Source organism: Arvicanthis niloticus, chromosome 10, assembly GCF_011762505.2.
Source record: "Arvicanthis niloticus isolate mArvNil1 chromosome 10, mArvNil1.pat.X, whole genome shotgun sequence".
Classification (NCBI taxonomy): Eukaryota; Metazoa; Chordata; class Mammalia; order Rodentia; family Muridae; genus Arvicanthis; species Arvicanthis niloticus.
In genome coordinates, this window is record NC_047667.1 from 72,935,249 (window position 1) to 72,962,601 (window position 27,353).

Below are 27,353 nucleotides of genomic sequence, written 5' to 3' on the forward strand. Positions count from 1 at the left end.
ATAAGACTATCACATTTTTTAAAAGGAGATATTATTTGTCAAAGTAAATCCTTTTCTCAAGGTCCCTACCTCCTCTACTTCTATCACTATGAGCTAATAGTATTATATTCCTCTGTGCCACAAATCATTCCAGAGTGTTTCCTTTGTCTTGGAAAGAGAAGCATCTCGGCTCTTTCCCAGGAAAAACCTCATATCACAAATCCTTTCTGTGACGGCTGCTTTTATGTATCAACTTGACAAGTTTGAAGTATCAGACAGAATAGAAAATGTCTACCCCAGTATATGAGGGTCTCATCTAGTCAATGCCCAACAAGTGCAAATGCAAACAGCACCAGAGTAAGAGGGAAATCTTGCAGTTTGCACAGACTGGGACAATGACCATGTTGACCTTTAGACTCCAACTGAAGCATGGGCTTTGCTTTAATCTGAGCACTGACAACTTTTTACCCAGGGCCTCTCAGTTTTCCCAGCTGTTATGTTGGGACCTCTCTGCCTCCACAGTCAAGTGAGTCAAGTCCTTGTAATAGATCTCTAGCCGCCTGTTGTTTCTATTCTCTGAAAAATGCTTGCTGAAGCACGTACTAGGATTAAATCCAGCAATTTATCGTTGTCTTTCCCAACTTCTCTACCAGAATCTTTCCACAGACAATAGGATTTCCACATTTTCTATTATCGAAAAAAAAGATTATAGACTTCTTTTATTTTCAGTTTATTTTCTTGATGGATGTTTTTAGATCCAATAATACTTTGCTATTCCTCCAGCAGCATGTCTGCCTGCATGGCTCCATACTTCTGACTTTAATGACAATGGACTAAGTTTCTGAAACTGTAAGCAAGCCCCCAATTAAATGCTTTCTTTTACTGTAGCAGCCTTGGCCATTGTGTCTCTTCAAAGCAATAAAACCTTGATTAAGACAGAAGCTGGTACCAGGAATGGGGTATTGCTCTAAGAGTCCTGACAATGCTTCTTATTGGCCAAATGTGGACTTTGGGACTTATAATTAGGAAATCAGTTGAATGCTTTAAGAGGGTCTTAATGGGCCATACTAGTAGAGGTATGGAAGACTGGTGTTGAGAGCAATGTATAGTATGACGGCCTGACTCAAAAGGTTTTACAGGAGAAGAAATTAGTAAGTAGCCTAGAGACCATTTTTGTGATATTTCAGTGAAGAATGTTGCTGCTTTTTGCCCTTATCTAAAAAAAAAATTGCCTAAAGCTAAATTTAAATTTAATGAGTTATAAATTAATTATAAATTAATGTTATAAATTAATGTCATTGGCAGAGGAGATTTCAAGACACTCTGCTGTCTACTAAGGTGCTTAGTTATCAATAGTCACTCATGCATATATTTAATAAAAAGAAGCATGCTAAACAAACTAAAATACAAAACGTACAGTTTAAGGAGAAAAAAAGAGCACCAGGAAGTATAATGGAGCTAAGCTCAGTGCTTGAGGAGATAAAAGGTTTAAAGCAGAGCCTGAGCTAAATGGGATAAAGGAAGTGGTGACCTAAAGTCAGACCCCGCCCAGCTAAGCTTCTAACTTATACAAAGCAACTAAAGAAAAATTTAAGCAGTGAAGAAAACCATTTACCACAGACTTGAAACATATAACTGAACGAAAAGACTGAGGTCCAGCCTCAGCTAGCCACAGAAGTTGGCAGCTTTAGCAATGTGATTCTGGCCTTGATAGCTGAGAATACAAGAAGCAAGTTATAAAATCTTTCTTCTCAGGTAAAAAAAAAAAAAGAAAGAAAGAAAGAAAGAAAGAAAGAAAGAAAGAAAGAAAGAAAGAAAGAAAGAAAGAAAGAAAGAAAAAAGCTGCTGAAGCCAGGTTTATCAGGATTATTCCTTCATAGAAGCCCAGCGACATGGAACAGATGTAAAAGAGAGCTAACAGAGCATGGAACAAGCCCAAATGAGTTGTAGTCAACAAAGCTGAATGGAGTTGGAGATCTGAAAAGCACTTTGATATCAGACATGGAGGTATGGAATTTGCAGTTTGCCAAGATAGGTGTAGATCTTGGATTTTGGTCCTGTATTTTCTTACTATGCACTCTTCTCTCCCTTTTGCAATGGTAATATATATTCTGTTCTATTGTAGGTTAGAAGTATGTGATCTGCTTCTTTATTTTGACTTTTTCAGGGGGTTAGAGTTCAGAGATTGACTTGAGTCTCAGAAGAGATTTTGAACTTTAGATTATGAACAGTATGGATGTTATAATAGATTATAGAACTTTTGAGCTTGGACAAAATACATATTTGCATTATGATATAGCTACAAGCCTCAGGGAGTGGAATGTGGTGGTTTGAATATGAATGGCCCTCATAGGTTTATACGCTTGAAGTGTTATTCATCAGGGAGTGTCACTATTTGGGAGGGATTAGGAGGTATAGCCTTGTTTGAGTAGGTGTGGTCTTATTGGAGTAAGTGGGCTATTACATGTGGCTTTGAGGTTTGAGAAGCCCAAGGCAGGCACAGTGGCTTTATGTCTTCTTGCTGTCTTCAGATCTAGATGTAGAACTCTCAATTTCTTTCTCAGTTTCATGTCTGCCTGTTTGTTGCCTTGGTCCTTGCCATGATGATAATAGGTTTAAAACTCTGAAACTAAAACCTCTGAAACCCTAAGCAAGCCCTCAATTAGGTATTTTCTGATTACAGTTGCCTTGGACATGGTGTCCATGTTTTCACAGCAATAGAACACTGACTAACTCAGAGATCAAGGATTACACTTATTCCTAAATTTACATTTAATAACAATTCATAAATACGACTGTTTGGGGGTTCTTTTGCAGATAGTTTGTATGTAGTGTTTAGGAATGCTACTTACTTTTAATAAATTGACTTTCTAAACTTATTTTACTAAGGATTTAGAAGTTCTAGTAGATTTTTGATGGAGCCTTTAGAGATAGATAACTAGATGACAGAAAAATAAACAGATATAGTAATACATAGATGATAGATAGTAGATAGACAGACAGATAGACAAATGGTAGACAGACAGACAGACAGACACATAGACACATAGACAAACAGACAGATAGATAAGTGACATACAGACATGTGATAGGTGATAGATATCACATTATCCTTTTGGACAGTTAAGTTTTCTTTCTGAGTGAAGTATTTTTTATTTTTTTCTCCATTAGACTTTTAATACTGTATTTAATGTTACAGATAAATAATGAGAATGACCATCATTGTCTTATTACTGATTATGGACCAAAAATTTTCAATTTGAGACAGCAATATACATTCTATCTCTACCTAATTTACTAAAAACTATTACTGTGCACATTTAGTTTCTTAATACCTTTTTCTGCATATATTGATGTGATCATATTCTTTTACCCCTTAGTTTTATTCATATGGCCTATTGCATTTATTGATTTATATGTACTGAAACCAGCTTTGCATTCCTGACACAAGTCACACTTGGCCATTGTAAATAATTCATTCAATATGCTGTTGAATTTTATTTGCAAGTGTTTTATTAAATAATTTAAAAATCCATATTCCAGAGGGACATTGGGCATTGGTTTTCTTTCTTAGTAGTGTTTTGGTATAGCTTGTCAGCACTTGCCTTTTAATACAGGTTTGAAAGTGTTTACTCTTCAGGATTTTTTTTTTTTTTTGAAGTTTCTCAAAGATTGACAGTTCTGTAAATATTTGGTGAGCTCAGGACTTCCTGAGCTTTCCTGAGAAGGACAACTTTTCATATATAAATCAATATTATTCATTACAGTTCTCTTCAAGTTTTCTATTATTTTGATTCAGAATTTATAGGTTGTATGTTTCTAAATACTTTATCATTTATTTTAAATTATACCATTTATTGGCATATAATTGCTCATAAATCTCTCAATATTATTTTTATTACTTTAATGTCAGTTGTACTGTCTTCTTTATTTTTGGTATTATTTGAGGATGCTTTTCTTGCTACTCCAATTAAATGTTTGTCAATTTTGTAGTTGTTCCTTTTTCATCTATTTAATTTCCACATCCTATAATCTTCATCTTACATTTTAATAAATGCTTCATATGTTCATATTTTTCTAATTTATTGAACTGTGATATCTGGTTTACATTTGCTTTTATCTTTTTAAAGTAGGTGTTTACTGCTACAAATTTATTTCTTAAATTGTCCTTTTCATATTCCATAATTTTTAATGTATTATGTTTTTCATTTTTAACATATTTTTATTTTACTTTTAATTTCTTTCTATTCTCCTTAGGTGGGAAAATGCCCATGATCTACTATATGGCACTATTGTGATTAGAATTTTTACAGTTCATGCATATACACAATGTTTTCTGATAATATTTATTCATATCAGCCTCTCTTCTCCCCCTTCCTTTCCCTCTGAATCTCATACTCTTCCCAATCTGTCTCTTAGTTTAAATTTTTGTTTTACTTTTTTGTTTTGTTTTTTAAATTAGAGTGGCAAGTAGGAAGAAGATCTAATAGAAAATATTTAGTTATGAAGTATAAATGCTGGGGTTAAGGAGGAATCAAGGACAATGTAATGCCTATTTGTATTGTTCATTACAAGAGAGCAAATAAGGAGTATCTAGAAACATAAAACATGATGCTCTCTTGAGAGATTAAATTGTATAAAGTTGATCTTGGCACTGAAGAGAAGGATGACCCATCATACAACTATGGAAACACAGAGAGATATGATAGACTTCCTTGAAGACATAGAAATTATATGAGTATATCACTTATGTATATAAAAGACAGTAGATTAAAATAAATGTAGTAAGATTGGAATCCTCAAACAACTTTAATTTCAAGGACTGTTGGAAACACTGATATACAAGAAGACAAATATAAAGCAATCAGAAAAGAATAAAAAATCAAGATAAGGTGTCTATTTTTATAAAAAGCATACAAGAAGGAAGTTCTAGGAAATATGCTAACTGTTCAGAATAGGTCGCAAAGTAAAACCCAGCTCAGACTGGAGACTGGAGAATCAATAGCCACTAGCATGTTACCAACTGTACATTTAAATATTTCTCTAGTTACTAGTTAGTAACATGTGTGTAATCACTGAGGAAATCTGTAGCAATGATCTGGATTTGCAAGGCGATTAGGGGACGAATAACATTGTTTAAAGAATGGTTAAGGAATGGATCCATGAGGAGTGAGTTATAACAATGAATACACTGAGAGAGGAGAAAAGTCAAATGATTGAATAATTCAAAAAAGTTGAAGAATTTGTGGGGATGTTAAAAGAATAAGAAGCACAAGATTCTCTAGTCAGAGGTTAGCAACTTGTTACTGTATATTTTAGACAGAAAATAGATTTGCATGTTGCTTAGTTTTGAATAGATTTGGTGATTAAATTACTAAAATATCATGGAGTAAAGGCTAAGAAACTATACAGAGAAATGTGGGAAGAGCATCCAATGGTGTAGAAGGCCTCAATTCACAATAATATTGAAGATACTCAAATTACACAGTATTTCAGTTGCAGAAATCTGACCCAAGACATATTTAGCATAAAGTAAAAAATTAGAAAATAAAATAATCAGAAGTAATGATTGGATCTCTTAAAAAGCCATATTCTTTCAACAGAAAATTTATTATCAGATACTATTTTTATTTATACTCAAATACCAATATAAAGAACAATGTAAAAGCAAAATGAAGATTATCTAGCTTGAAAATTTGTTATATTTAATTTCAAGAATATTTTTCAGAATCACTAAATGTAGGGGCTGCATCAAGTGCTTAGACTTTAAGAGTACTTACTAACCTTTCAGAGGTCCCAAGTTCAGTTCCTAGCACCCATGTTGGGTGAACCATAACCCTGTAATTACAGCTCTAGGGGATCCAATGGTATCTTTAGCATACTTGGGTAATTACACTCATGAGCACATATCTTCAGAAAGACACACATGTATAGACATCATTGAAAATAAGAGAGGTCCTGCCCCTAGAGTTTTACAGGTGATGAGGCTGTATCCTATGTGCATCAAGAGTTGGCAGAGAAGAGAGAAGCCATGTCTATACTCAGTGCCCTGACCTGTGAACATCTGAATAATTAGTAGTTTAATATTCCCTGAAAAAGGAGAGCCAGAGATGACAGTCAGTCTGGCACCAGAGGTACAAGACAGGGAGCAGGAATCCCGGGGTGGGGACCTAGCACCATGGACTCCGGTAGGAATGAGCCTGAGACAAATGACATTCACATGTGGCCACTTGTATGGGCCCAGAAATGGAGCAAGCATAAGCTAAACATCAGTCAAATTCCATGCAGGCCTAGGGGAGGGGGCAGATTATGGCTGAGATGACCCCTGCCCAGTACCATAATGCATGAGCAGGGCATAATATTCCTGAGACTTCTCCTGGATGACTCCAGACACTCAGAGACCCCAGGTGCCATTAAGAGGAGAAAGTAAGTAGTGGAGAAATAGAAGAGAAAGAGAAGAATGTGAGCACAATGAAGAGAGGCAGAACTGCTGACTCGAGGGATTGAGAACAGCCTGATGTGAAACTGCCTTTTGAGTGGCCACTCAGAGTAATAAAAATGACTCCTAAAACTATATAAATTATTGATATAGTCCTGCTTGTCTCTCAGGAGTTGAATGTGGGTTGTTATTGCTGAGATATCACTGACTTAGGACATAGGACTCAGGTCATTCGAGATGGGCTGAAATCTTCTTTCCTACAGTCTAACTTTCATAAATCCAGAATGTACTATGTAAGCTGCCAAGGGAGAAAAAAAATTAAGCAATCTGACATGTTTGAAACACCTATGAGTCAAGCTAATGACCAAGGAGGCAATATATACTATGTAGTGAAGCAATAAGTGGCACTCACATGTTGATGGTACCCAAGAGATTTCTAATTAGATTTAAGATCCCTCAGTAGAAGAGAAAAGTGAGGTCCTGAACATTAGAAAAAGATCTATTACTACCACTTTCCTAGAGCAGCTTGAGCCAAACTACATTATAAATCACATCCTTATACCAACAGATAAGTATAATTACCCACCCTCTTCAAAAAAAGCTTCTCTTTACACTAAATGGAGACTATCACAGAAAACCACAACTAGATGCAATACAAAGTTCACTAGATCACAGGAAGCCCAGTCCAACAGAAACATCTCTATCACAGCTTCTGTATCTATGGCTTGGAGAAAATCTAGGAATGGGTAGAAAGACTGTAAGAGCCAGAAAACCAAGAAATCTTTTCTGAAACCATCTTGACCACATCAAAATATCAAAACAGTGTCAGGATCAAGAGACATGGGAACTTAGAAGGGAACATTTTTGAAGGGGCTCACTCCTAGGGAAAAAAATAGAGGATTAATTGTGGCTGAAGAGAGGAAAATGAACCTCTCCCATGGATTTAACCTCCTTATTGATTGTTCAGTGTAAAAAGGTCAGCTCTGAAACCATTTACACACAAATAATATACATGTGTATATATGTGTGTATATATGTGTATATGAAGGTCAGCTCTGAAACCATTTACACACAAATAATATACATGTGTATATATGTGTGTATATATGTGTATATGTATTTTTGCATTTTTGGTTATTTAATTATTTGGTTACAAATATATTTTTTGTTACGTGTGTGTGTGTGTGTGTGTGTGTGTGTGTGTGTGTGTGTGTGTAACCATAATAATAAAAGAGAAAGATGCTATCAGCTTGAGAGTAGGGCAAGCAAAGTCAGGGTTGAAGGAAAATGACATGGGAGGGGCAAGGGAGAGGACATTGTGGGAGGAAAGTGTCAGAATTCGATTTTGATTTAAAGAATGATCTTTCTATTTTCTGTGTTCTTGATCAAATCTTGCTTTCATAGTGCCTCATGTAATTCTTGCTGCAGTACCCTTTCATGCTATGAGAATCAAGAAAAAGAAGTACATGTTAAATTGTTGTAAACAATAGCATAGTAGACAAATAGTAGACAAATAGTTTAGCATTTTCTAAATGCTAAATGAGTTAGCAATCTGGGTGGGAATAAGAAAATCAGATATGATAAACACAGAGAGTGGCTCTCTTAAAACTTCATAGAAAACTTTTGAATGATAGAAAAATAAAGAGTGGCCTATTACTGCCTAATTGGCAGGATACCAATGGATTTGGGAGTGGTTCTGGGGAGGGGCAAAGAATTTGAGTGGGTGAGAGTTGGAGGGATCAGTAATGGTTGGGTGGAAGACAGAGAGTTGGCAAAGATACAGGAGATTTACCTAGTGATGTCATAGAGACATGGAGTTTTATGGATGGTTGGTTGAAGAATGGATAAACAAAAGGGAGACACGTTCCCAGAGAAATATGGGAAGTGTGGCTGCTTACTTGTCCTAAGCAAGTGAACAGCTTCTGGTCATCACAGTAATGAAGGTTCCAAAGTCAGCGGAGTGCAGTAGTTTAGGGAGTGTACTTTGTACCTCATAGCCTTTCAGTAAGCAAGTTACTTTGATGATGCATTAATTCTCAATGCCATTCAGAAATATTAGTCAACTGACGATATAACTCTTGTTAAATCTGAGCTTCTTCTCTGCCAATGTCTGCAATGGCTGGCCTTATTTGGCTATACCTCCTTGGGAAGAACTCATGTAAAGACAACATCACTGAGAACAAACAACTAGAAGGAACAGTGAAGATCCTCACTGAGAGAAAACTGGTGAACAGGGCCAACTCACTGGGAATTACACCTAACTCAATAGACCTGAAGCTCAAAGGAAGCAGTAGCTCGTCTCTGCAGTAATTGACTCCCCCATGTACCCCATTACCACTTCCTGTTACAGCTCAACATCACTACACTAGCAATGGCCTCTGTCTTTGTAGTCTGTCCATCAGTTGAACCATCCTGAATATGGGAGTACAGTGGGTGGAAAGGTGATATTTTGAACACCATAGCAGCAGCAACAATAATAAAATAACATTGTATGCCCTGTGGGAAGGTAGAAGACATTATTCATACGATAGATTAGACAAGATTCAAGTGTAGAGTGGGTATAACTGTCTGGGATACGCAGTTTTACTCACCTTATGAAAGTCAAACACCTTTTCTGCAAAAATTCCATTGACAATGCTGAGTTCATAATCCTTATGAGATGAGTTTATGTCAGCAAGAACTCTTTTCAATTGATTCTGCAGTCCTGGCTGTTATCAAACAGAGGCATACAAATTCAATTTTATACTGCATAGATGCATACGATCACTTAACATGAAATAAATCATGCATATTATTCTAAAAAAGAACTGGAAAATATTGCTTCAAAAACAGCAAGCAAACCCTCATACTCATCGGTGTCTTTACCTTTCCTCATTATATTGTCTGCAATCAAACTGAAAAAAAGTTTAGTGAAATGAGGTTATCAATAGGACACTATCAATTAGTCCAAGACACACACTAATTAATTAGTCAAGAAATTAATTTACCTATAAAGGACAGAAAAAAGAGGTTGATCATCAATATTTTACTATAATCTAGCAAATAAACAAAATGTTGGTAAATTAATAATTACACCATAAAAATTATATTTGACATTCTTATGTAACCATATTTAAAATTTGGGGGAGTTGATGTAGATTTCTTTGTTTTAATAAACTAGAAAGCATTAAAACATACTCAAAATACAAGATTTTCTCCCATTTAGTTTCTGATTTCTTTTATTTTGTAAGCAGTATGTTCTCTTTACCTGATTGTTGGATGAGTTTCCTTGTCTTGATGGGGTGTTAAAATGCAGTGTCTGTAGACATGACACAAAAAAAACAGTCAGAATCAGATCAGTTAGCAAGAGATTTTGAAAACAAACCTTTTTTCTGAAAAACAGTCATCTAGTGTCAGTTCAATGTCACTGGTGTCTTAGAGCTTATTTTTCTCTCGATTCCAATTGAACATCAATGTCTTAAGCAGAAAAATGTCCTTTACTTTTCATCTTTATTTCACTTTTTCCTGCTCAACATACTAACTTATCTTAGAATACCCATGATTGGTGGATTTGTATTAATTTAGTAAATTTTGCTGTGATGTTTCTTCCTCTGAATGTGATCACTGAGGCTCAGTGTGCACATGGGCACTGAAATATTTTATCTCCAAAGTCCCCAGAATTTGTGTGTTGGAGTCTTAATCTCTTGAGCTCTGGTTGGAGGTGAGAACTGTGAAAGATGATTGGATCATTAGAGCTCTGAATCCCTCCATGACCTAATCTAGTTTAGGATTCCTGGTTTCATGAATTCTTGGGAAAGGGTTTTGACAAGAGACAGTTTTCTCAGTTTCATTTCTTGCTGCTATGAGGTGAATAACAGCCAAGCAACTATAGATAAAACCTCTGAAACCATGAACCCAAACATACCTGTGTGCCTTAAAGATTAATTTCCTCTGGTATTTTGTCACAGCAACAGAAGGTTACTAACAGAGTTGCAAGTAATGTGCAATAGTTTTCAATACAGTTCACTGAAACACTACCACCATGCTCTCTGCACACACTGAACAATACAAACCATAATATTTGGGGGTCTATGGAACACCCAAGCCTCACTTTGGTGGTTCACTGAAGCATTTGAATCAGTGCTCATTAAGTTAACAATTTATGTGTTTATGCAATGTTTCCTTAAATCTTGCTATAATCTCTACATGTCTTCAAATTTCACTTTAAGACGTAATATTAAGTTTTACTTGTATTTGTCATGTCCTCAAAGTATCAGCTCCACAATGTCAGGGACGGATTCTTTCTCATCTTTCCTGGCTCCTGCCATGAGACTCTCAATGTACACACTTTACCCCAATTCTCAAGGTATTGATAATATCAAATGTAAAATTACTTGCCTATATTCCTATTTTACCCAATAAGTTTCCTGTAGGTGCAAAAACTCAGGTTTCTGTTCCCATTTTCCCTAGCTACATGCTCTCCTGTACCAGTGATGGACTTACAAAAATTCACTTCTGGTATTCATTTGTGTTGATCAAGTCTAATGTTCTGTACGTGTGATATCTATAGGTGTGATAAACTGCTATGGTAAAAGTTTAACTCTCAAGAGCATATACCATAAAAGTCTGTCAGAAAATGTCTCCATGGATGCTGAGTAGGAAAGACCTAGTAAACAACAACAGAATTTGGTGAAATGATGAATGTGGTAATTAGTCTGATTTAATCTTCCTATAATATATACATAGATAAATAAATCGCATTGTGCTCCATGAATATATTTACATATATAATTATTGTTTCACAGTTAAAATTTTATTTTTAAGTTGAGTTGAGTTATTATATATTTTATACCAAAGAACAATCCAGAAAAGATAAAATATGAAGGTGAAACTTTGTCGGGTCGTTTGTGCTTCTTTGTCTAACACTATGATAGAGCTGTAGTGTTGGCTTGAATAAAGCACAGATTATAAAACAAGAATACAAAACATTCTTTCTCCTCAGAGGTGGAAAAATGTCCTACAAGCACAGTAACTGGTCATGCAACCACAATAGACAGCACCGAGGCTGCTGGGGACTCTTCTGCTCCTTCAACAGCTTGTATGAAAGCATAGGTGGCTGCTAGGGCATGATGGATCAGATTTATAGACTAGCTTGGGACCCCTGCAATCCTGATTGCAATGTGGGTCTCTGCAGATACCAAGGTGGCTGCTTCTGCTTCACCCAGTAACTCTGGTATTTTTTTTCTCTCTAGCATTGCACTGCAAAGATGAGCAGCCTCAGACTCCCTTTCTCATTCAGACTTGGACAAATACACAAATGTTCAGTGGCATAGAAAATACAGTAGTTGCCTCTTGCCGCTAACAGAAAAAGTAAATTTAAAGACAGAATATGCCAGGGTACTCTGTGTCTTTAAAATATGGCCTGCCTATTTTCAACAAGGACTTCCTGGTCCATGGAATAGTTTGGTTTTTTCTACTTCCAAGAAGGGAAAAAAAAAGCACAGACTGTCTTGTTCCATTATTAATGTTTTATCCTCATGACTTTGTACCTTTTGTATGGGGAAAATAAGTCAGGTTTGCTTCTTAAAAGGAAAAGTTGTGTAAGGACAGAGAGAGAATCCAATGTGTATCTAATGACCTTAACCTTGAATGTTTTTGTATCCTTTTTCCTAAAAAGAGAAGTCAAAGGCAAAAAAGAAAAAGAAAAAAAAAGAAAGAAAAAGAAAAGGTAGTTCTCTGCTCTGTGAAATGGTCCAGGAGGAAGAGTTTGACCTTCAGAATATGAAGGTAGATTACACTAGAGGTGACATCTGGTTTGGCCACCATGCTGCTCTGAGAACACTGCTGACGGTTTCTTTAGTCTCATGTGAGTGTGAATTGTAAAATATAATCTGACATATTTTTACTCTTTTAGAGCTTTAAACTTTTAGCTTTTAGATCATTCCTTGTTAAAAAAAAAAAAAAAAAAAAAGATAGTCAACAATGTGAAGATGAGAAATGAGTCATCTGGTCAACCTTTATTGTAAAGCCGATTCATCTCTTCTTAAAATTCCCCTTTATAACAAAGAATCCTAAAGCCAGTGTGAGTAGACTGTAATCTGGAAATATTCAAATGTTAGACAAAGTAATAAAATTCCATGGTGGAATGTTAGGACTCAGTCTTGCTACTAATAATGTATTCTGTGAGCTAAGCTTGTGAAAATTATATAAATATTCAAAAGATACTCCTCTTCATTTTTGAATAAATTTTTTAGCAATTAAATCTATTTAATGTTATAATTTGCATTTTTACACTGATTTAGTTACACCAATTCAATCCTAGTTAGTTTGTGCAGATCTGGAGCACTGTAATTCTGACTAGATACACAGACATTTTATCTGAACATACAAATATGTTGGTTCAACGGTGACACTACCATGTCTAGAGAGGCATGGAGATAAACGGAGAAATACTAGAATTTCCAATGCTTTATCATAAGGCTATTTCTTCCTCTTTCCACTGGAAACATTGTTTTTCCACCTGAAATGCTACTTTTATGCTGGCAGAGCCTCTTATGAACATGAAAGGAGATCAGAGATTCTTCGTCCTTTTAATAAGTAGTTACCAAGTTAATTCAGATAATGACAAGGACTGAAAACTCTGCCATGTGAGTTTCAGGGAAACTCGCTTTGAGGAAGGAGTGAGCCATGGACGTAGTTTTCCTGAGGCTTCTGCCTAAGTACTCATGCCAAACGCCACACTGCCGTTTCCCTTACGGAGTGCTCCAAGAGGAACGCACACTACAGTGGTTATTTTTAAATGCTGTTTGGAAAACCTCAACGGGATCTTAGGAAACACAAGTTTGTACGTCTTGTACATAATACTCTAGTCTAAATTCATGGTTTAAGATAAATGCAAATCTGACATAATGAATAGTAATTTAACTTTGGAGAGAGGAGCAAAGGGAGGAGAAGTGCTTGCTCTTCTGCGCTGAGGTAGACAGGAAGATAGATATCAGAGCCAAGGCAGAATATACAACTTGGTAAACAATGTCAATGACAGCAAACCACATCAGGAAGAAAATAGGTTTCAGTGTTTGGGGAAAGAATTACCTAAAACCAAGGGACTGACCTCAGGCGTTTGCACTGTTATAGACAGCACCAGGGCCAGGGAAGTGACTCAATGGGTAAAGCACTCACCATACAAACATTAGAACTTGAATGTGAATCTCCAGAATTCACATAAAACTGGGGTTCAGAAACTCACAAGTCTAGAGTCCTAAAACTTCTCCAGGGAGCTGAAATGTAGAGACAGGGGGATTTCTGAAAGCTTGCAGCTAGCTGGCCAAGCATTGTATGGAGAAGACAAGCAAGAGATCCCATCTCAAACAAATGGAAAGCGAGGAGCAGCATCTCAGATTATCTATCTCCTGGCCTCCATACACACGCTGTGGCTTATGCACGCCTACATTTACGAGCACGAGCATACACAAGACAAGGATTTTAAAGACTAACAAAACAAAACAATAAAGGTGAACATAACCAAACTGTGATACTTTGAGCATTCAAAGAAAAATGACCATTGGTTCCTTGAAAGGGCCTTTTAAAGACACATGCAAGGAAGTTGCAAATTGTGACTTCATTGATCAAACCCAGTTCCCCTGAAATGGAAATGTGTGCTCCATACAGCCAAGGAAAAAAATGCTCTACAGAGGAGCTAACGGGGGCAAGAATGATGCTGGAGGAATTTCCAAATCGGCATGTCACAAAGGACTAAAACTTTGTCTGAATATTTGTGACTGTAGTTGATGTTTTCTTCTCATGTTTCTTGTAGACTATCATGACAGCAGCAACTATAGAAATTCATGCATGAGATGAAGGATGATGCCAGACAGTGGCTTTTTCAATATACCAGGGCACAGTTCAAGAAACCTTACTTTCAAAGGCCAGACAGAGTTTGAGTCGCAGGTCTGGCATCCGTCACCACACAGTTGGCTTGATAATCCCACCATTAAAATTAAGATCATAATGCTACTTCAGTGTGCTATTGGGAATACCAAATACAATTATGTTTTATAATAATAGAAGTGGGCATGTTCCAGAGGTTTTAGTTAACGATGTCACCAACAGCTTGTTGTCACTGACGTTGCCTTGTATGACCTCCTGCCACCTCAGCTGTCAATTCCTATGTCTTCTAATAAACTGACAGCACTTCACTTGGCTCCCCACTTGCAGCAGACTCATTGAGTTATGCAGAGATGGAGAAAATCATTGCAGTTTAAAGACACACAGAAACAACCCTCAACAGTACTGGACTAAAATAATAGGTATAACTTGGATCCAAAAAAAAAAAAAAAAAAAAAAAAAAAAAAAAAAAAAAAAAAAAACATGGCTTCTGAGTCTGTGGAAACAGCTGGGCCTGGCAAGATAGGTTCTGTTGAGTGGGTAAATTTCTATGAAGATTTCTTGGAAGAACGGAAGAAAATCTTGACTATTGCTTTTTAGAGCTGTAGAAGGAAACATTAATAAGCACTTTCTGAAAGTGGCGAAGAAGGTGGTGATGGCAAATACTGTTCAGGTAGCCTTCCATTAACTAGATACCTGTGATTGTCGTTTGTGTCCACGTAACCTATGCTTAAACTAGGACAACAGGTTGTGTTTGAGCACTTGTCTAGCAAGTGTGAAGGTCCCATACCTAGCACTACAAACAAAACAAATCTGAGACACTCTGTCAAGTTCTATCATAGCTGTGTCTATTAATCTGGTGGCCCTCAAAAAAGAATTTACATCCCCACCAAGATGTCCAGATGCTGCTACAGATTCTATCAAAGCTAAAAGACTCTTGAGACACAGTCTGTTGAGTAAAAGCATGCCAAGATTTATTTCTGCTTTCTCCCAGGTGAAAATCAAGGACTGGAAGTGAAGCCCAGCACTTATCATGAAATATTTTCCTGGAGAAGACAGTTGATTCCTAGGATTGATTGGAAAAGGCAACACTAACCTTGTCAATCTGACGTGCACAGTCACCTCGAGCACCCAGACGGATTAGGGTCAGGGCAGTGAAGATGCTCAGGGAAGAGAAGAATACATTTCCATTTCCTTGACTACTATCCATCTCTCTGAATAAGTCGAAGCCAAATTCTGCATTTGCTGCAGCAAGGCAGGCCATTTTGAAACCAAGTGTCGCCTAAAGGTCAATAGAGAGTTAAATTAGCTCAGAGCACATTTGTTTGTTTGTTTGTTTGTTTGTTTGTTATACTTATTAACTCAAAGCTTCATTTTTCAACTTTGTGTGCAATCATCAAGTAGCTTGGGACAAAAAGAGATGATTCATTTGGTCCTACATTCTTGAGTCTACTACTCTAAAACTTGGTAGGGATACAGAGTGTGTTAATTTTCCTCACCCTGACACATCAGCAAAACAGCTACTCTATTCCCATTGGGAGCATAGCCCTGATTTTCTTTGATGCTGCACTCTATCTTCGGTGGTACTTGCTGACATGTTTTCAAGAGGTACATTCATGCATTTACTTATTCTCAAAGAGCCTCCTATTTCTAAACTGAGGTAGAGCAAACGGATAACTTCCTGAAAGGAAAGCTACATCATCTTGCAGTCCATTCAACATAGCCTTTGTCTCCTAAACCACTGTTACTTTATCACATCATTTCCTCACAGTGTCTTCATTACGGCTTTCATACTCTTCCATAGAGCCAGTGTTCACCATGATGTTTTTAGCACCATCTTAATTTTAAACACTGTTCATCTTTGGTCCCATAATTATATTTATCATTGAAAGACCACTATGTGGTCTTTTTTAGTATAAAATGTACTAATAATTATAGATATCGTGAACATTCTTAAGACTTCCCAACACAGAGGTCTAGATTTTGCTAGAAAAGCCAATTAGGCTACAGTAGCAAATATAGGAACAAGGATGAAAATTATCTTCGAATTCTCATAACATTGTTACTGAGACACAGGGCTATGAGCCCAGCCTGGAATTCCCCAGCGACCCACTCAATGTTTCCTTGGATACTTTCTCCATAGCTTAGTGATGTCAACATTGCACAAGACATGGCTCACACTAAATGAATTTGTATCGATGATTCAAACTACTATCCTTGAGAACTATTTCATCTGGTACCATGACAGCTATTCAGGTGACCCAGCACTGTCCCAACCCTGTTGCTAATAGGTCTATGAACTGGAGCAAGTTTTTCATTCTTCTAAACTACTTTTTAGCTTACTCCATGAGATGACCTTGGGTAAGAGCTATAGCAGTGACGTGCAACAAAAAATCATGTGTGCTTCTACCTGTCACTCCAGAAAAGAAGAGAATCTTGGGATCAATCATTAGGTGAAAGAAAACAGAAGTATCGGAGATACAGACGATCTCCCAGAGAAAGATGTATGTAACCCAAAAGAATATTCTTGAACTGCTATATTTACAAGTTACATTCCAGGAACATAGGATAAGAAAGTCAGTCACACTACACACACACACACACACACACACACACACACACACACACACACACACACTTTGTTCCAAGAAAGAATATCTATGTTCTTTTATAAATTACTTAAGAGGCTGGATCCAGTAGCTCGGGTCTTTAAATCCCAGCACTCCAGAGGTAGTGGCAAGCATAATTCTCTGAGTTCAAGGCCAGCCTAGTCTATACAGTGAACTCCAGGCCAGCAAGGGCTACACCGTGAGTTCCTATCTCAACAACGACAACAATAAAATGTAAGTTAAAATGTAAGGAAAATATTATTTAGGACTGATGGTATAATTTAGTGGCCTATAGCACACAAGGTTTTGGGTTTTCTAGCAATGTCAAAATTGAAATCAGATAAAAACTACCAGGAAATTACTAAATCTATTTCATGTCTTATCCAATTCATAAAGGACAAAGAACACCAGTGACTCCTATTGGCACTACAAATAAAAGATTCTAGCAAAAGAGAAACATAAAGACACAGTTGAGGCTCTGGATGTGTTTGGTAGGGACAGGCCAGCCTTCTGTACTGAGTGACACTGGCACTATCTACAGTCCCCCAGCCTTTTTGTAACTGAATTGTATTTTGACCTTAGGAACGAGTGTTACATCAATAACTTGAAAAATTATGAACCAAATTAATAAAAACATGAAGCATAAAAACGAAACACACGCTGATGTTTTTTCATTAATTTTAGAAGCATAAGGATTTCGCTACTTCCACAAGTAAGATGGATTTAGAATTTCTGCCTTTAAAAGGGTTTCAGGACTCCATGTTGGCAGTGGACACTCGGTGCAAATGAATAGACTGTCTCTTAGGAGCCACCTAGACAGCAAACACATAGGAATCCTGTACAGATCTCACAGGAATATCGTGTGAGTGGGAACATTTTAACACTCCGATATGGTGGCGGCTAGAGCCATTAAAATGAAACTAAAAAGGTTTCAGGCCAGCAGAGGCTAGCAGGTTAAACTTTACTTCAAGTTAAACCCCAATTCTCCCATTTGGTTACAATCTTGCTAATTTACAATTTTCAGTTAAAAAGAAAGAGAGAGAGAGAGAATAATTTCTGAGTTTTCAACATTATTCTTTACATTCCAAACAATAAATGCTTTTCTTTTCTAAACCTTTAGTCAACATGGTAATGTTTCACAAAATGGTCGTAATATTTAAAAGAAAGAAAAACTAACACAGGAATTTGCTCATTTAAAACAATTAGTGTAACTAATTTCAGTGGATAAGATAGATTTCATGGCATCAAAATCACACTGATAAAAATTATTACATAAAAAGATGAGCCAAGACATTCCTAGACAATAATAAATCATGGAGTCCTAACTTTTAAAATGATGGATAGCACTAAATGCATTCAATCACTCTTACACCAACAGGCTCACACAGGTTGAAAATAAATTCTAGAAAAAATATACTTTGCATAGTTGATTGGTGCACTGTATGTTCATGAAATGAAAGTCCCTCTCCTCCTTCTAGATAAGACCTGCATTTCATATGCAAACAGACTTTGCTTAAGACTGACTTGGGGACTTCATGCCCCGATGTTCCCACTGCTGAGAAATGAATAAACATTTGCATCCAAAGAGTTTTCCTTTTTTCCTATAAAAACTTTGCAGTAACTTTAAAAAATTATGTAAAATGCCAACAAAAAAATGAACTTGCGTTTGGCATCAACATATGCCAAACATTTGGTCCTTAGTTATGTAACTAAGACAGTTGTAAAGGAAAGTAATTTGGGCTCAAGCTACATAAGATGTCACCCTAGTGTCATGCTGTAACAAAACAAACAAGCAAACAAAACCTTTTTAATCAAAAATGAATTTGGCTACAGAGAGGAAGATTTAATGTAACCCCCAAATACCATATTCTCTTGTTTCTTCCATAGACTAAGTTTAGTATAAAATTGCAGAATAATAAGAAACAGTTTATAATTTTAAACTCAATACAAAGTAGAAAATTCTCATGTAAGTTCTTAAATCCCAAATTTCAGATGAAAAGCACAGCTACTGAAGCCTATTCTGTTAGCTGTGGACTGTTTCAATACTAACAGCATTTTCCTTCTCATGGTGTCAATATATTTGTGTCAAAACAAGAGCAAAGCAACAACAACAAAATACAGGTCTCACCAAAGCTTTGCTCTAATAATCCAATTTAAGTATCAAGAAAATAGTTTTGAAAATGAAACACAAGAAAACCTAAATAAATCACCTTCAATAAAGCATGAAATTACAATGATTCTGTTTTGTAGCCCTTGGTTGATAAAATACATGGTTTGGCTTCGTGATGAAAACATATAATCTTAGAGTAATTTTTACTAGGCAAAAAAATTAACTGCTCTTAATAATTAATTACTAGCAGAAACCTTTTATAATTACTGTACTAAACAATATATAAGAACAATATATAAGAATAATATAAACAATATATAAGAACAGAATAACTACAAAACAAATTTAATTTTTATCAACAATACTCCAAATAATATATTACAAGATAACTACTGCTTCCAGAAGTATCTTCAAACCTTTTCATTTATTTTAAAAAGTCCTAAATTGGGTGAAGTTCTAATCATATGCCTGTCTTACATTGTGACCAATTCTATTTTAAAGCGTTAGTAAATTCCAATAAATAGTGAGTGACCTAAATAGAAACACACGAAATTTAAAAAGCTAGATTTGTACATTTTTCTTCATTTATCATTTTAAGAAATGAACATGGAATTTTGACTGAGAGCCGACCTCCCACACTGCGATAAACGTCATTCTCCGTGATGTTAGTCAAAGTGAGTTGGGAGAAGCCATAAGCCAGGAAGCTGAAGACCTTTTGAAAAACGTGATGCATTTAATGTCTCATGCACAGAAAAGAACTGAAGATTCACTCCACACCCTCTCTCTCAACTTTACACCGTGGACATGAGAAGCATTTACCTTACTGTCTTCATAGAGGAAGTTGCAGCTGGTTGGGTGAGTCTGGAAGAGTTCCCTGCATTACTCTGAAATATAAAGCCTCTGACTCAGACACTCCCTGTTTCCTATTGTGATGACCACAATACTTTAAAGATAACTCCACTCAAGTGAAATTATGCTCGGGTAAATTGAAGAAAATTTGTATTGGGATACAGTATCAATTCAAAGTTGTCAGAATAGATATTTTCTCATGAAATTGTATGTATTTAATATTATTATAGCATAGTATTTCTTTAAACATATATATAGATGACATATGAAATTTAGTGGTTGATCTGTGATATTGCTGACTTTTCTATTCCTCTCCGCTTTCAGTTTTAGTAGACAACAGGAACACAGCACAGTGCCCCTTTCCAGGGCTCATTTTGTAAACAGTTGAGAACCATGGAGTTTGTATCTGAGGATGAGGGAGCTGACTCTTTCTGGAGAAGCAAGCTTATATCATTGATTCTGGTTGACCTCATGCATTATTCCTTCTATTCCAGAACTGCTTTCACTTTAATTGTATGGCTTAATGCTAACATGGAATACTTTTGATCATTCAAGGTTCTCTAAAATGAATAGCCTTTCTAACTAATTCACTGAGCATAGGAGGAGATACAGCTGCTGTTGTCACAAGAGAAATAAATCTAGGACGGGAAAAAAGAAAACAACCACAGAAAGAGATAATGTGGTCATCATTGACATCATAAAACAAAGACTGTGCTGTGAAACGTGTCATAAGACAACTGGGGATAAGTTGCACTTGGTTATGACAAATGCTGAATACTGAGGTAAATAAAAGGCAAGACATATTCCTCTAAAAAGAAGTAGATGGGGTTTTAGGGGAGTATTATGAAGAACACTCAGGACATATACTATGATCTCACTGGAAGAGGTATCTAAACATTGTCACAGAAGCAAAAGGCAAAGCTGAGTAACATTAGCGTACTGGTTAGATATCTGGAGAACAAGAAGCCTGGCTCAAAGCAGCTGAGTGCTGTTGCTGGCAGTGGGTGTGAGGAGAAGCAGAGGGTGAGCCTGTTCCATCTCTGTTCTTTATAGTAGAAATATTTAAATATAATTGTGCCAATAAATTAAGACAATGGTATTCATTAACCCATCTTTTAACATTTCCCTCTATAAGAAGACTGTATTGAGACTAAAAACAGCTGTGATTCCGAGTTTAATATTCAATTTCATTGCAATTGGCATTGATTTCTTATGGCCCCATTCTTCCTCACCCTATCTTGTGCAAATTTGCCTCTAGAACAGAATTTAGCACAACATTTTTATCACTCATAACATATGAACTCCTGTTTCACATGACAAGCTTGCACCTGGGCTCCCATTGCTTAGGCTATATGCAACCTGGAAATAAGTAATAAATTACTAGATCTAGGGTTATATTTCAACTGGGCAATTCTACTAGCTGTGACCTTGAACAAGCAGTTTAATTTTTTCATGGCTCAATTTTTCATCCATTAAATAATAATTCAATCAATTTGGTGATGTAATATAAAATAGCATCTTGCCTATAGGATAAGGCCCCAATAATTTCAATACTTCCTTTTAACCTTCACCCTGCCACAACTTTGTCTTTTTAAATAGTATGCTCATTACTATGCAATAATAGTGTATTATTACATATAAAAACAGTATATTATATAATATATTATACTAATAATATATTAATTCAACATACATTATATATTATATAATAGTATATTATTACGTTGAAAGTCTTGGTGAGTTCATCCATTCTTAGTACTTTATTTCACAAATAAATAATACCCCTCTGCTGGATAGTTTAACAGAAGGGAGAAGATGGGGCTGAGATGCACAGAAGATGCTGTTGGAGGAGAAAATAAGGCTCACTAATCTAATTCAGTGGTCCTTGAACATCCTAGTCACAGTATTCTGGATTTTCTCAGTCTAAGGTTGGACATTTACAAAGACTCACCCACTTCTTTGGGGCATAAGTCTTTTCGAAACACTTCAGCTTATCCAGTATATTTCCAAACCATGCTCCACACAGCATAAATCCAACTCTCACCTGAAGATATTCTAGGTCCCCCAATTATGCCATCATTTGATGAATAAAATCTCTTCAACAGGACACAAGGCTCCATAGTACTGGTAGAATTGAGGTTTAAAAAGTAAATGTTCCCCACTAATATATGCATACAGTATGATATCTTAGCAAAGACTAATCCATGAATGGTATACATACAAGGATGTTTCTGTGGGCGGACCTTCCATTCAGAAGCAATAGTTGCCTTAGTCCCCATGAGTAGAAGGGAGGTTTTTCTTGAATATAGAATTGGCATAGAAGTGTCAGGAACCCTGGGAGTGTTCTTTCTGGGGAAGGAGTTATGTGAATATATCAAGAGCAATATTATATGTTTGAGTTATGACTCATACTTTTAAAAATTGCTACAAGAAAATAGGAAAATACATCCAAAGTAGGTCCACAGCTCAATGTATGTAGCTGATTAAAATTCTAATTTGGATATAAAATTTTATTTAGAGGATGGGCCGGAATCCTGAGCTAAAGATAAAGAAACCATAAGGAGGATGTAGAATAAATCTGAAAGGGCTGACAGTGATGGCCAGCAGCAGAGACTTGCTGAGTTCCCTTCTGAAACCTCAAATCTAGGCAGGGTAACTGCTAGTCATACATGCTCACCGCACTACCAGAAGGGGGATCTTTCTGATGAAGCAACCTAGACAGCTTTTAAAACTCTGCAGATGGCCTGTGGCCATCTACAACCAGAGTGAGATTCAGTAGTGAAGTCAGCTGCCACCCACAAGAGTGAATAAGAGAGGCGTAGTTGAGTATGGAAAACAACCAGGTATTTACAACAGCATCCTTACATATAGAACTTTGACAATAATCACACTCATTCACAAGTAAAACATCTCCACCCTGTTCTGGACTCTCCAGTACTAAGTTTTTTCTATGCCATGCACTTAGGAAAGGACCAAGAGGGCTGAGGTGACAACCTTGTTTACCACTATTTGATAAATCAAAGTGACCATATATAACCAGGTTTGTTTTTAAAAAAAACTTTGAATTAGGTCTTAAGGCTATCCCTAGGTGCAGGCTTCCATGCACCTGCTTACTGATGATTAGATGTCACTTCTGGGGTGGATCCTCGGTGACTCAGAGCACAGCACCGTCTCCACAGAAGTTTACAAGCATTAGCTTTCCACAAGGTTTCAAAATACCATATGATTAAGATGATCGCTATGTGGTTCACTCAGACTGGATGTGAATCCGATTTAAGAAGGTCATTTTTCCATCTCTGTTCTTTATAGTAGAATTATTTAAATATAATTGTGCCAATAAATTAAGACAATGGAGTTCGTTAACCCATCTTTTTAACATTTCCCTCTATAAGAAGACTGTATTGAGACTAAAAACAGCTGTGATTCCGAGTTTAATATTCAATTTCATTGCAATTGGCATTGATTTCCTATGGCCCCATTCTTCCTCACCCTATCTTGTGCAAATTTGCCTGCAGTAATACTCTAGAACAGAATTTAGCACAACATTTTTATCACTCATAAAACTAAAATACTCTTCTGTACCCCTAAGCCTGACTTCTTTTTGTACCATTTTCTAACTTTCTTAATGCCCCTTTCTTCCCGACAGCCTGTAATTTTCCAGAGAAGTATCTGTTGAGTTCAGTATTGCTCTTGACCTCTCCAGATACTTCCCTCAACTAAGAAAGTTTCAGGTAGCCTGAAACTGGGTGAGTTAGCTCATTCTTGACTTTCTGCCAGCCTGTTCTCCACCCTACTGACTGGCAATAGAAAACCACACCAGACCATCCAGATTTTCCCTGCCATCCTACAGGCTGGAGTTCACTGAGGAGGGTTTATACCCTGAAAAGTGGCCATATCTACCAAAGGTGTCCAGTCAACTACTCACAGCTTTGCCTGTGGAACATGCCACACAAACAAGGATGGCATCCCATTCCAGGATCTCCCATCACAATATTTAGGTTTCTGTTATAACCATCACAGTCCACCATACACAAGAATCCAAATTTTTCAAGCTGCATGGTTTCCAAAGAACAGCTAATGCTTTCCAGAGTGACTAGTCCTTTATTTTAAAAGGCTACCAGAACTTGACAGTACCATCATCATAGAGGTGTTTGTCCATTTTCTTCAATTTTGCCACTTCCCAAAGGGGGAAAAAGGAGCTTGCTTACTAAAATACAATTATCTACTGATTAGCTTCATGATGCCTTAATACCTTTGTAACAGTAGAGACAAATAAAATAATGAATAACCATAGAATTAGCTGTTGCAGTAAACTTTCTGATGGCGGTTTCTGTTAACTTGGACAAAATAAAGCTTATGATTGGATTTCCTGTTTTCTGTTCTAATTATAGTATAGTTGATTACAGTGATTCAAAATCCTCCAAGCCTTTATCCTTCTCCCTCCATTATAAACTTATAAATGACTAGAAGGTTGAATAGAGGCAAGCAATCCAAATGATGGATGAACTGAAAAATCCTCCTGGAATTACCAAGTCAACTTTAATTAAAGGTCTTCTTACTATTGTTTCTTCTTCACTTTACTCAGAAATCTCTCCCACTGGAGTGTCTGCAACAGCGTATTTGCAACCAACCAATCCCAAAGAGACATAAGTCCAAGAAGGAAATTCAGTCATGGGAACACAACTGGAGTGTCATGTCAATTATTCTCTCCTGCAAGACAACTACAACCCAAATTTCCATTGACCTTGCCAGTTTCTAAGTACAGACGAGGTCATACATGCTGTAAGCTTTACAGCTGGTTATTCTCACTTACCAAAGGCTCACTATCACATGTGATACACACACCCTACAAGGAAGTTTCCCTTTTAGCTGAAACCACCTTGAGGAGTTAGTCTCCCATATTTTTCTGGCCTTGTTCTTCATCTGCACCTCAATCCTGAAAAGCACCATTATCTCTCCCAAGAATACTATTTTAGTTATCCTGTTCGATGCCTACTGACTGGGATCCACAACATCAATATACATCCTATAAAGAAGTTGAGAAAAAAGATGGACTCTTCTTAATCTTACTATGCTTGGTTGTCAAGCACCTAGGATGAATGTTTACTCTACCTGTACCTCCTATTTGATATTCATTCTCATACTGTCTTCAAATGAAGCACTGGCTATGAATTCTCTTTAAATTCTTTATATAAATATATCAAATACCCACCTTATTAAAACTAAAAGGCTCAGAAATAAAACAACATGGTCTATCTGAACCCAAAGTAATTCTTTTCTCCAAAATTAGAGAACAACTTTATAAACAACTAAAGATACATATTTACACACATTTTATGTCTATATGTAAAAGAAGTGCTTAATGGGAAAGGAACGAATTTTTGACATTTTTATGGCATAGTTAAACCACAGAAAGGACACAGGATTAAAAGAAGACAAAAGATGTTGGCAAGAGACCTTGGAAAATAACCCACATTTAAAGAATGAATTTAATGAGGATTAACTAAGGATTAATGAATTATGGTGAGAAAGTAATTGTTTCTAAGAGCTAAATTGCAGGGTTATGTGGGTTCTTGTTTTTTTATGTAGCAACCGTTGAGACCAGAGAACAAAACAAAAAATTTTTATGTCTAAACTATGAGTATAGAGTTATGTGTTAGAGTTATGTGTCATGTGTTTTAACAAGTGTACATTTAAAATGGTGAACCACAAAGTCCAAGTTAAACACAGCACAATAGAGAGAAGAAATTAGTCTCTTTACTGTTTTCCAAAATTAGTGTTTGCTTCAGAACCATGGACATCAGTCCAGTTGCTTCCCATCTGCGAATTTATTGCAACTGGTTAAGATGGCAAGCTCTGTAGGCTAGCAAAAGACAAGCTAAGAAAATGTAACAGACTATACGATTTCAAAAGTTATTATAATGGAACATAGGAAATTAAGTATGTTTAATGAAAAAAGAGAACATGAGAGTGAGTGATGTACTTGAAAAAATACTAGGATATAAAAGCACAGTTGTAGCTGTAGTTCTGCTGAGGAGCTAAGTGCATGGGCTTGCTAGCATAAATAAGGTCCTGGATTCAGTTTCAGAGGTTAGGAGGAGAAGGAGGAGGAGGAGGAGGGTGGAAAGGAGGAGGGGAAGCAGGAGAAAGAAGGGGAAGAAGGAAGAAGAGGAGAAGAAGAATTAAGTTGAGAGTGTAAAATCTCTCTGGTAAGGAGAGAGTAATACAAAAAGCATGGTAATAAAAAGGAAATGACTTTATTGAGATAGTTTTCCAAAATAAGGGAAATACTCTGCACATCACAAAATACACTAACACACTGCCTGGAAGACTGAACTGTATGTATTTCATTTATTTTCTTAGTACACTACTTGTTCCAAACTCTAAGGTTTAAAATTTCTTTTTATATAAACTGTGTTTGCTACATCTAATCCTTTCAGTTGATCTGAGCTATTTATTTGAATAAAATCTTGTAGGAGCAAGTTTCAGGACTTAATTACATGTTGTGTTCAGACAGATTCATCTTAAGTGATTGCATGTTATGTCTATTTTTATTTCTTAGTACATTTTTACAACTGGTTTGAGGGAAGGGCACAAATGAATCCAACTAGTCTACATAGTTTGTTTCATGTAAATATTTCTTGTTCTGCCGCCGCCACCAATCCTCTCTTTCTTTTCTACTTGTAGAGTGAACAGTCTTAGCTTTCACTCAGCAAAAAAGAACATGACAGAGTCTCCTCAGACATTTAAATGAATGCAGTTGTGGAGACTTGTAATCTCCTCTTATCAGAAACTGAAATACTGAAGGCCATACTGATTTCCATTTATTTGTGTCATGTTCTTTCATCATCTTGTCATAGTGGCAGCCAAAAGAATAGCGATGAACAACAAATGCAAATGCCCCCAAACTGAGTCATTCTTAGTTCCTATTAACTACATTCTTTCTTTGAACTTAGTTCTGCTGACATTTATAAATAGATTGATGTTGGTGGTAGTTTCATAAATAAAATCCAACTTTTTTTCTCTTTTCTTTTTTTATATTTGTTATCATATGTGTGTGTGTGTGTGTGTGTGTGTGTGTGTGTGTGTGTGTGAAATTTTTAAAATGAATGTGAGTACACAGTCACTGTCTTCAGACACACCAGAAGAGGGCATTGGATCCCACTACGGATAGTTGTGACCCATCATGTGCTTGCTGGGAATTGAACTTAGGACCTCCGAAAGAGCAGTTGGTGCTCTTAACCACTGAGCCATCTCTCCAGCCCCAACTCTAATTTCTTAAGAGAAAGATGGCTTCTCATTTTAGAATTTCAACTTCTCAACTCAATGTATAATCAATCCTATTTGGCTTACTTAATTATTTTATTGAGGTATCAAGATCATTATCTATCATGAAGAATCAATCTTTCAAGTCCAGCCAAAAGTTCAATGTAAATATATATTTAGTTTATCTATCCAATGGATAGTGTATATCCATTAAAGGTCTTATTCTAGCTTCCAGTGA

General features: G+C 36.3%; 1 protein-coding gene and 1 non-coding gene across 3 annotated transcripts in view; one reads left to right on the plus strand and one right to left on the minus strand.

Moving 5' to 3' along the window:
* Serpinb7 (serpin family B member 7) overlaps positions 1-27,353 on the minus strand; it is a 51,828-nt gene that overhangs the window by 8,313 nt on the left and 16,162 nt on the right. For both annotated transcript variants that reach the window (XM_076941680.1, XM_076941681.1), the window contains exons 2-4: positions 15,378-15,563; positions 9,666-9,716; positions 9,010-9,126 (exon numbers count right to left, since the gene is read on the minus strand). In XM_076941680.1, coding sequence (XP_076797795.1) covers positions 9,010-9,126; positions 9,666-9,716; positions 15,378-15,545 — 336 coding nt within the window. In that variant the 5' untranslated portion in view covers positions 15,546-15,563. The remainder of the gene's footprint in view (positions 1-9,009; positions 9,127-9,665; positions 9,717-15,377; positions 15,564-27,353) is intronic.
* On the plus strand, positions 5,937-6,067 carry LOC117716655 (small nucleolar RNA SNORA17). Its single transcript, XR_004607770.1, has one exon. It is a non-coding gene; the product is annotated as a small nucleolar RNA SNORA17 (small nucleolar RNA).